The following is an 11,244-nucleotide window of genomic DNA, read 5'->3' as shown; positions in this document are numbered from 1 at the left end:
ACCAAAGACCAAATCAGGCCATGCAGCAAGCCCTCGCCTCTCACTGGGACCGTGGGCACACAGCTCCCCACCGCCACGCCACACACACGCACTTTAAATTCCCATGAAAAACTTGAGTTTGCATATACGTGCCATGTGCCATCCCACACCCCACTCAAATCAGTTAAATGGTACCCAAGTTCCTCTCTCTGTCTAGGGAAAATGACTAGTCCCAGAAACTGGTGCAGGCAACGCTGCCTGCGTGGGCGCGGTTCGGCTCACCTGGGTCAGGTCCGCAGGCCGCTCCCGGCCTGATCGCGCCACCCACAGTCCTCTGGGAAGGGCCCGCTGGCCGTGCGCTGGCGGCTACCTGGAAGCAAGCAGGCGCCGTCTCCCTCGGGCCGCTCTCTTGTCCCTGCTGAGGGAAATTACAAAAGACCTCCAAGCGGCTTGAGTTAAAGTTTCCATTTATTTTATTTTTTTTTTTACAAAAATCCAACATAAGACCATTGTGCTCATGACCGGAAAAGGGGTGGGATGGATGGACACGGCACGGATATCGGAGCGACCCGTTCACAGCGGGAGCTCCCTGCGCACACGCAGGCAGCCACTGACGTCCGAGATGGGGCCCCTGTGACCAGGGAGCTTGCGGCGCCGCCCAGGCCAGACCGCGGACCTCCGCCAGGCGAGCAGAGGCTCCGACTGGCCTGAGGAGCACCTGCGAGCCACCACGTAGGCGGGCGACCCGCGCAATGACGAGCAAACTGGAACACAAGGTCGCAGCGGGCCCTGGGAGCCACTCTAGGTAACCAGGTGTCACCTGCGGACAGCCAAGGAAAGCCCGGGGGTCTGCAGACCCGCTTTCCTGTTTCGGGTGAGTGACAGGTGGGTGGCTTTGCCACGGTGCGCGACACCAAAGGCAGGGCACTGGGCCTCTCCCTCGCCCGCCCTGCAGCCCGCTCCTCAGGACCTAACCAGCAACATGCCACGTCCACCGGCCGCACCTCTCGCCGAGGAGCGTGTGCCCGTTAGGAGCATGGCCGGTGTCCACTGGAGCCTCTGTCTGAAGTCAAGTTAGTGTCCCTTAGGGCCGAAGAGCGCTGTCCTCATCTGAAGCTCTGACACCGTAACCCTCCCTCTAGCACATTTTGTTGTCATCCATGATTTCAGCCCACTCAGCTACTCATGGGTCTACCAGTAACATTCGGGGACCCAGCACTCTGGTTCCACTAAAGGGGGTCCTACCACAGACTGCCCTTTGCTCGCCGGGTCCCACTGAAAGTCAGTTTATGAGTGCCTCACAGTAAAAGAAACAAGATAAAATAGCAGCCACATACACAGCGCAAAACACCACGCTCTTTGGCTCCCCCAAGGGAAGAGGCTACTGCTAAAAAGAATGAAGTCAGAAGTAAAGGAAAGAGCAATTAGAAAGCTCAAATGCCAGGCGGTCTGGACGCCTTTGCTGGGCTGCTGAGAAGCACAACCGCATTTCCCAGCTGGCTGCCTCCGTGGGGGAGCTACGAGAAGACGCCAGTGGAACCTCTGGACAGACACGGCCCTGGAGCAGCCCTGGTCCTGTTTGCCAGTGAGGAGAGTTCCCTCAAGCCAAGCCAGCCTTACAGCGGGGGGGTCTACAGGAAAGAGCCTGGCTTCAAAGGAATACTTGAAGAGAACCCATTTGGGACAGGCAGGTCAGAGGAGAGTGTACCCCAAGAAATAGAAGCACAGGATGTCAAGGTGTAGGGAAGACAAAACTGGCTTAAGGCATGTGCATGACCGGGACAGACCTGAGCTTTTGTTCGGTTGCTAGAAACCATCCATAGTCAACTCCACTTTGAGAAAGTGGGGTTCAGAAAATAGAAGTCATGGGCTAAATCCCTGACAAATGCCACTAACACCCTCTTCGGTTCCCCTCCTGTCACCATGACCAAAAAAATTAGCTTATTTCAGTTTCAGCCCAAGGAACAGAAGTTGGACTGGGAGTGGTGAGTGGTAAGTGTGGGGTGTGAATGGATAAACTCCAAGGCCGGATTTGAGTTTACACAGCAGATCACGGCCTCCCAGTGTTCTCGCACATGCTAAACCTCAGGGGGTCCTAGAGCCAACCTGGCGTCAGGGGTCCGAACCACAGGTGACACAGGAGGGAGGGCCAGACAAAGGCGGAGGGCAAGGTGAATTTCACCCAGGTTTCGATCCCAACGCAGGTGCCTTGCTGTGAGACTTCCCGGCCCGCCGGGTGGGATCCTTAAAGCGCGCTCGCCGGTTCCTCGCTGGAAAGAGCAGGCCAACCTGCAAAGCACTCGGCCCACGCCTGGCATGCGGCCTGCAAGGTTTGCTGTGCTTTTATCCGAGAGACAGCGCTTCAGAAACGCCTGACGCCCAAAAGCACACATCGTTTTTAACAGGAGGGCAGGGCAAAGAGCCACCGGGAGCGCTGTCTTCAGGCCTCCTACTTGCTCAGCAAGGGAGAGAGTGGGAGGGCAGGGACGGAGGGCAAGGACGGGTCCCGGGACAAGCCCGGATGAATCCTCATAAACCTCTGCACCCAGCGAAAGGAAGCTCGGCCGCGCACCACGGCGCGGGTCCTCCCCAGGGATTCTTGTGAGAGGAGAACGTGAGTTAGAGCACTACCTGCGACAGAAAGGGGAGGGAACAGACCACAGATCGTATCTCGTCCAAGGCCCATAGGTCGGCCAAGTCCCCCCCTCCCTTGTGTCTGCACACAGACGCCCCTGGGAGGGCGGGAGACGATCTTCCAGGATAAGCCAAGTAACAAGAGGCCGGGACCCCTCTCCACCCAAATACGGAACACGGGAGCCTGATGGGTCCCTCAGAGAAGCAAAAATGTCAAACTCTTCCCGCCAAAAAAATATATATGTATATGTATGTGAGTGTGTGTGCACACAGACACACACATATATGTGTATATATACATACACATATAAATAAGCCTCGAATGGCAAATCTGAAACTTTCTCTTTTTAAATAATAATAATAGTTGTTACTGAAATTCCAAACCACAAACCAGCTGTCCCGGGCTATGAACTACGTGAGCGACTCCACAGAGTCCCATGGTCCTCAGTGTAAGCTATCAGCCAGTGCCCTGCAGGGAACCCCAGGGTCTTCTGACCAGGGTTCCAGGCCCAGTGTGGCCGACTTCAAGATAAAGGCAGCTATCTCCTTCCCACTCTTCCTGCTGCCTCTCCCAGCAGAGGGTCTGGGCCACCCACCCAGCGATGTCCCCAAGGTCCTTCGATGCCTAGGAACCTTAAGAGCCATCTCCCTTGCTCTGCCCGTCCTCTCCCCAAAACCTGCGACGCCCTAGATGAACTTGAAGCACTTGGTCTTGTCGTGGGGCAGGCGGGTCTTGAAGAGCACAGAGTCCACCCTGAACTGCGTGTACAGCAGGGGCATGTAGCCGTACACCTTGACAAAAAAGTTGATGCACTTGTGCCGCTCGTGGAAGTGGGAGTCATCGTGTGACAGGGCCTGAGGGCATCCCGGGCATCGGAAAGTCCACCGTGAAGTCACCTGGGAACGGGGAAGAGAGAGAGACAGTGAGAATCGCGGCGCTAATGCTCACCTTGCGGCTGAGCAGATCCAACACCCTCGTTTCCACGCTGAAGACGCCGAACCCCCTTGGCGACCCTCATGCAAAGTGAGTCAGGAGCCGGCGCGGCCCAGGGCTTCTTCCTACCAAGTATGCATCTGGAACGCTAGTACGGTGTTCTTTCCAAATGGCCTATACTTCATAGACAGGAGAAGCCTGAAAATGTGTAGCGTTATGTGTCTCGATAGTTCTATTTCTAGTATTTGTCTTGCTTGCACAGCAAGATGCAGGTACAAAGTTGTTTATTTCATCAACGCTTTTAATAGCAAAATACTGGAAAAGTACCTAGAGACTAGGTAAATAATTATAAAATACCATACATCTAATTTAAAAAGAAGCTTAACAAAATTATATATGAAGGCATGGGAAAGTGGTCATATCATAATCTAGTTATATTATGAGGACATTTCAAGCAATTACAAAATTATGAAGAGTAACAGCTTCCTCACAAACAATGTGGCAGACCAAATAGCATAAAACCCCCTCGGCACAGAATATCTGAAAATGCAGGATGAGGTACACACCATCTCGTAAATGCACGGCTGAGTTTGTAATAAGAAACGAAATCCTCGGAGAGCAACGGGAAAGCCCACCAGGAGACAGCCAGGAGCTCTGCTCGTAACGGAGCACGGGAAGCAACACCTGCAAAGTCGGCCGGGGCCTTTCGGAACGTGCGACCCAGTAGCAGGAAGCAGGGGCCAGAGGGAGCCCCACAAACACAGATGGGGAGGAGACGTTTTCTTCTCCATCTTAGCTCCATCTAACGAAGGAAAAGTCACCTCCGAGAATTTCAAACCACAAGCCGGCCCGGCCCTCACACGGCGGAGGCTGGAATTTATGTTACGTGTGTCCTGAAAAGCCCCAAGATGCGAATGTGCTTGAACAGGCCTCAAGCAGTATTGACCCCAGGCCCAGGGAAGGAACAAATGCAGATCCTCTCCGGCACAAATCCAGGCCTCAAACAACTGCCTTGAATCAAATCCCAAAGAATATCATCTCAGTGAACAGTCAGAAAAATGGGAATGAGCTACATGAGGGAAAATCTGTAGAAACAAATACTGGAACAGAATCAGATCCCGAACCACTGCAGAACAGCACAATCACCAGTGCCCGTCACAATGAACGTGTACAACACGTACGATGCAATTTTGAAAGATACTTAAAGTCTGATGAAGAAACAAGGGACTGTCAACAAAGCCTGAGTGGACATGAAAAAGAACCAAACAGAACAATGGAACTAAAAAGCATATTAAATTAGACACTCCATGGATGAGTGTGAAGGGAAAATTAGTGACGAAAAAGTATAATTATCACCCGGAGTGGAAAATACTGACAAGATGAAAGAATTATGGGAGCAAGATGAAGAGACACGGAGAAGAGACACTGCACGATGTCATTCATGTCATTCACATGAAGCTCAGAACAGGCAAAACTGACCCTGAAAAGACACAGAGCAAAACCTAAGGAAATCTGAATGAAGGTCGGACTTTGGTAATAAAATGCGTCAAGACTGGTTCAATAATTGTGACTGATGTCCCATACTGATGTAAGATATTAATACAGGAAACTCGACGGAGGTCTATAGGAATTCTGTACTCTCTTCACAATTGCCCTGTAAATCTAAATCTAGCTAATCTATTTTAATTAAAATCTATTCTAATTGAAAAGTTTAAAGTTTATTTAACAAGCAAGCTATAGTGTTGAGGGATACATACTTTGGTGATAAACTATAAAGAAAAACAATGAAATTAATACCATTAAGAACATGATAGTGATTATTACCAGGTTCTGGTGGCTGCCCTAACAAATTACCATAAACTCAGTGCTTAAAATAACAGAAATTTCTTCTCTCCTGGGTCTGGAGGCTGAAGTCTGAAATCAAGGCGTGAGCGGCTCCATCCTCTCTCTAAAGCCCCCGGGGTGGGGGGGGACTGTGTTCCAGGCCTCTCTCCCAGCTCCTGAGGCTGCCAGCAACCCTCGGGGCTCCTGGGCTCGTGGGCACATCACTCCAGCCTCTGCGTCTGTCGTGACGTGGTGTCCCCGTGTGCCTGTCTCTGTCTCTCTCCTCTTCTTATATGGACATCAGTCACACTGGATTGAGGGCCCACTCTACTGCAGCCTGACCTCATCTTAGTTTGATTATACCTGCAAAGACCGTATTTCTAAATAAGGTCACATACTAGAGGTTAGGCCTTGAACATATCTTTTCAGGGGACACAACTCAACAGTCTGCCCCCCAGCCCCCAAATTCCATATCCTTCCCTGTGCAAAATACATTCACTTCATTCCAGCATCCCCGGAAGTCTTAGCCTGGTCCAACGTCGACTCTAAGTCCAAATTATCATCTAAATATAATCAACTCAGAAAGTCCCAAATCTCATCTTCTAAATCCTCTAAATCAGATATGGTAAGACTCAGGGTATGGTTCACCCTGGAACAAGGTTCCTCTCCACCTGTGAACATGTGAAACCTAGAGAGCGAGTTATCTGCTTCAAAACACAACGGTGGGACAGCGTATGACAGACTTTCTCATTCCAACATGGACAAACAACAAGGAAAATGGGCCAACGGTCCCAAACGAGTCCAAAACCCAGCCAGGTAAGTGCCATTAGATTTCAAGGCCTGAGAATCACCCTCTGTGGCTCAATGATCCATCTTCTTGCATCGCCAGGGCAGCAGCCCTACGGAGGTGGCCCTGCCCTCTGGAACCAAGGAGGAGGTGGCTCTGCCCAAGCCACCCTCGGTCATTCTCCCCATTACTTCGAGTATATAACACCTCAGCGGTCGAGGAGCTCTGCAGAATCCCAGAGGTTTGACGGCCTGCCTTCGTTCCGTCCTGTCCCTCCCCTCTTTGGTGCAAGCTCGGTGTTTCTGAGCTGTGGAGGCTAGATGTCAGGTATCGAGGTGGCAGCAGGGCTATCCTCTCTTTGGAGACTTGCGGAGAGAATCTGTCCCACGCCTTTCTCCCAGCTTCTGGTGTTGCCGACATTCCTCGGTGCCCCTTGGCTCACAGACACATCACTCCTATCTCTGCCTTCATGACGTCGCATGGTGTGACGTCCCGTGTATCTCTGTGTCTCTTCTGCTCTTCTTACAAGGACATCAGTACTGAGGGCCCGCCCCAATCCAGTATGAGCATATCTTAATTATATCTGCAAAGACTCTATTTTCCAAATAAGATCGCATTCACGGGTAAACATTTCAAGAATGGACAATTCCACCATTGTACAAACTCTTCCATATAAAACAAAAGGGGAACATGTCCCACAGTACAGCATGAGACTAGTTATAATTTTCATACCAAACCAGAAATAAGTAATACTAGAAGGGAAAAATATAGGCTCAAAATGTGGGAAAAATATAGCTGGGAGAAAGGCACTGAAGCAGTGGTTTCCAAATGTTTTTAATCATGTAACTCATTAGTAAAAAAATGTTGAGATTGCATCCCCAATATATTTCTAAATATATATAACTCTATTATATAATAAAACATACAAAAAAGGAAATCTGAAAGAATGAAGTAACAACTATAATATAAACTAAAGTTTGAATATTACTTAACCCATACTGTAGATATTTTACCTGGGACAATTCCAGGTAACTCAATTTAAAACATTAGTTTCATGCTTATTAACAGTAAGGAGAATCTTTAACAGACGCTGAGAGCCTACACTGCCCAGGAGAACTAAGAGGTTCACTTATGTTTCCCCTCTCTGCTTCCCTGTATCACCTATACATCTGTCTTCTCAAAGCTTTCCAGGTGAGTTTTTAATCCTGTATTCCGAATAAAGCCTATTTACATCCTAGATCTTTCTCCCCCTTGCAAAACTGTACCTCACACAAAGCTATAACATGGCATTAGTCAGTTCTTTTCCCTGTTCTTTAGTCAGCATTAAGAAAATAACACTACTGAAAGAAAACTGCTAATCACATAAAGTAGTCAAACCTTCCTAATTCAAACAAGAGAATAATGTAATAGTAAAAATTTTAGGTATTTAAAGCAAAAGAAAATCACTATTTTTGAACATAAAATAGTACATATACCTGGTTCTATACTATGAAATAAATAATTAGATTCAGAATTTGAAAACACTCGTCATCTGAGCCTTTGATTTTAAAAAGTCATCCCAATCTTAAATTGAATTCTCTTCTTATATTCCAGTTAGATCAAGAAAATTCACAGAGAATACTTAGTTTTGAAGTTTTTACTTGGTAAGAATCATGTATCCATGTCCAAATTATTTCCATCTTATTCTCTATACTGGAGAGATGGTTTAGATAATGAAACCCTAGCCTAATAACACAGTAGATAAACATGTTTTAATGAAAATAAAAAATTCATCATGTCTGTGAGTGCTCAGGTGACTGACGCTACTATTAGATACCTGATCACTCAGATACTTTAAATTTTCATGGATGATGTCTTCTGATCCAGTAGGGAGGCATAAATAGAAGCACACATCTTGACTGAAGACCAGTCCCTGGCCACGTAAGAGAGGATGTATAAAGAATAGAAAATCGCACCAATCATTTATTTCTAATAACTTTGCCTCCTTATCTCAAAATTTACTAAGAAGTGTGCTTTTCATTGTTTAATATTAGACCTATCACTGTACATGGAAGACGCTATTTTTATATCAATAGTTGTGACTATTGTCATTCACAGGTTTCATAAAAACAATTTGATACATTATTTTGCTAATTCTTCTTTTGTGAGGCTTTAGCAGAAGTCTCAGCAATAAAAGAAACTATGCGCAATAGTTATGTTCAATAGGAGTTATGTTCTAATCCCGGGCCACACTTGGGGAAAGGTTTGATCGTGCACGAGTGGATGCATAAGGCCCCCACATGCACTCCTCTCTCTCTTTATTACGCTTTGTCGCATGGAACCAATTTCCTCTGGTTACCACTCTGCTTACCACTAAGATACGATTTTTTTTTTTAACGGGGTCTTGCTATGTTGCCCCAACTGGTCTCAAACTCCTAGACTCAAATGATCCTCCTGCCTCAGCCTCCTGAGTAGCTGGGACTACAGGTGTGCACCACTGCACCTAGCTGCTAAATATATGATTTTTGTTATTAGCACGTGCTAGCAGATACTTAGTCTAGAACTTACCTTCAAACTATAAGAAGAATGAATTATTTACCCATGGCAATGTGACATCCATGAAGGTAATCCTATTCAATTATAAAATTAAGTAATATGCCTTTTTAATAATAATGTAAATAAGACCTTAACTAGTTTGTTAATCTTTCTGAGGACATCAGTGTAAATCCATGACAAACACAGAGCACAGTCATAAATGTCATCCATTTGAAGTGACAGATTCTGTAGCATTATTTGTTGCAAGGCCCTTACCAGGCCTAATAGCGTCTGCTTCTGAAAGGACTGACGCTCTCCTAACCCTTAGCAGGATGCTTGCACTTGTCACCTCGGCCAGCAGTGACGACGGGAAGGGTGACGGAACTGCCTGAATGAAAAATTGGTTTATTCTGGACTAAACCGATCGGCAGTTCAAAGACAAAAATAGAACAAAAATTTCTAAAATTCTGAGGTTCTTTTGTTTTTGAGCAAATAATTCATACAGCACTTATGTGCCAAGCACTATTCTTAGAGCTTTATGTATATTAATTCAGAATTCTTGAATATTTTTGTTTGCTGGACAGCCTCCCCGCCCCCGCCCCCCCCAGTTTGGCAATCTGGTGAAGGCTGTAGACTCCTCAGAATAATGTTTTTAGAAACAAACTCAAATACACAGGATCACAAAGGAGATAAATTATGCTGAAATATAATAATATACAAGCCCTTCTATTAATGCCTTAAATAACAAGATCTAGGGGAAGTGTAATAACTGCCATGTTCAAAGCAGTGACAAACAGAAACAATACTTTTTGCAGGTAATGTAACAAATTTAAGAGATATTACAACAAATGTAACAAATACGTAAAGAGATATTACAACAAATGTCATGTGATATGAAAGTACCTGTGATTTCTATCGGTAACAAGTCACAGATACTGCTAATACTCTTTTTCATAAGTGAGGAAAATGCCGAATTCCAGTCAGAGATGAATAAAAACAAAGATGCAAGATCTTTCCTCCCCAAGGTTTAAACCCTCTGAGTTCTACCCACCGGCCTTGGGAGTGAAGAGACTCTGCATTAACAACCCATTTAATCCCAACAAGTCTACGATGAGGCAGGCAGAATCGTTATCCCCATTTTACAAACGAGCACTCCAAAGCGTGGCACGGTTACGAACCGCGCTACTGCGAGACGAGCGAGTGAGTGAGCATGCGTCCACAGGCCCCTAACAGCGGCGTCTCACCTTGATGGGCGGTTTCCGAGTGATGTGGGAGACGAGGAAGTTCATGGCGATGTCCTCACAGTTGATGTACTCATCCACCATGTCTCGGATGGCCTGGGGCATCACGTAAGAATACAGGTAGGCATAATACTGTCGAGGGAAGAAAAAGCGTCACATGCTCTGTTAGAGGCCACGGTTTGGTGGCTTTCAGCAAAAACATGCGTGGATCTGGGGGCTGTGTGGAAGTGTGTGGGCGTGTTTCGGGTGTGGCGCTAATTGGCAGGTACTAACTGGCTGCAGCCAGGGACACTGAACGTCCTGCAGTGCAGACCTTGTGCAATGACGAATTACCCCATTCAAATCGCCATCATCACCCGCTTTGAGAAACAGAACCGCGCGTAATTTCCTTGGTACCTCAGAGATTCTGAAATCAATATAAAGATTTGTCAAAGTAGGTCAGACACTGGTTCAGCCGAACAATAGCCTATCTCTGACAATGGCAAAAAAAGGACAAGCGAGGGAAAAAAGCCTGGTTTACTTTTCAGAGCTCAGTAAATCACGGACTCATGAATGTCCACTCCCTCACTTACAGATTCCTAATCTGGTCGCTTCTCACCATCGCCACTGGCTACTCCCGGCTCCAGACCACCTTCATCTCTCCCCTTGATTCTTCAAATCACCTCCTAAATAGCGTCCCTGCTGCCGTATTTTCTTCCCTATGTTCTAGTCTCAGCACTGCAGGGGACCATGTTAAAACCCAAGCCAAGCGAACACGTCGCTCCTTTACCCCAAACTCTCCAACGCTTCCGTCTCACTCAGAGGAAAAGCCAAGTGCCCAGACTGCCTTACGACGCCCACGACGTGGTGTGCTGAGGCCACTCACCCTGCTAGCGAGTGCTGAATGCTACATTTTCAGGAATTCTGTGAGCTTGTTGTTAAACATAGCCATCATTAAAGATGTGATGACATAAACTTGAAATTAAACACATTATATTAAAAATCCAAATAATAAATACCTAAAACTCATCACTTCTTAATTTATATTTTACTATTATCTATTATACTTCACCATTATCTTGAAGTTATTTATGTCTATTGTGTCTATGGTCAAAATACTATATAATGGTGCACAACTGCTCATCTCTTCCCAAATCCATGTTCAGGACTCACGTTGACAACTTGAAATCAGCCAAGGTAAGACTATGTATGCCACAGAAATCAGCAAATACTACAAAATAGGGCATGTGTTAACTGCAATGCATTGTAATTTGCTAGTGACAAACAAATGAACAGGTGAGGGGCCCAGTTTAACTGCTTTACATATTTTATTACCTTAAATAGTACAATCT

The 11,244-nt window shown here is 46.5% G+C and overlaps 1 protein-coding gene across 1 annotated transcript in view; it reads right to left on the bottom strand.

Annotated features, from left to right (window-relative positions):
- Positions 1-2,933: 2,933 nt before the first annotated feature.
- EXTL3 (exostosin-like glycosyltransferase 3) overlaps positions 2,934-11,244 on the bottom strand; it is a 48,141-nt gene continuing 39,830 nt past the window's right edge. Inside the window, exons 6-7 of the mRNA XM_012654941.1 lie at positions 9,917-10,045; positions 2,934-3,510 (exon numbers count right to left, since the gene is read on the bottom strand). Coding sequence (XP_012510395.1) covers positions 3,301-3,510; positions 9,917-10,045 — 339 coding nt within the window. The 3' untranslated portion in view covers positions 2,934-3,300. The remainder of the gene's footprint in view (positions 3,511-9,916; positions 10,046-11,244) is intronic.

Source organism: Propithecus coquereli, unplaced genomic scaffold, assembly GCF_000956105.1.
Source record: "Propithecus coquereli isolate 6110/MARCELLA unplaced genomic scaffold, Pcoq_1.0 Scaffold451, whole genome shotgun sequence".
Classification (NCBI taxonomy): domain Eukaryota; kingdom Metazoa; phylum Chordata; class Mammalia; order Primates; family Indriidae; genus Propithecus; species Propithecus coquereli.
Note: the sequence above shows the minus strand (reverse complement) of the source record. Positions and strands in the feature narration are given on the sequence as shown.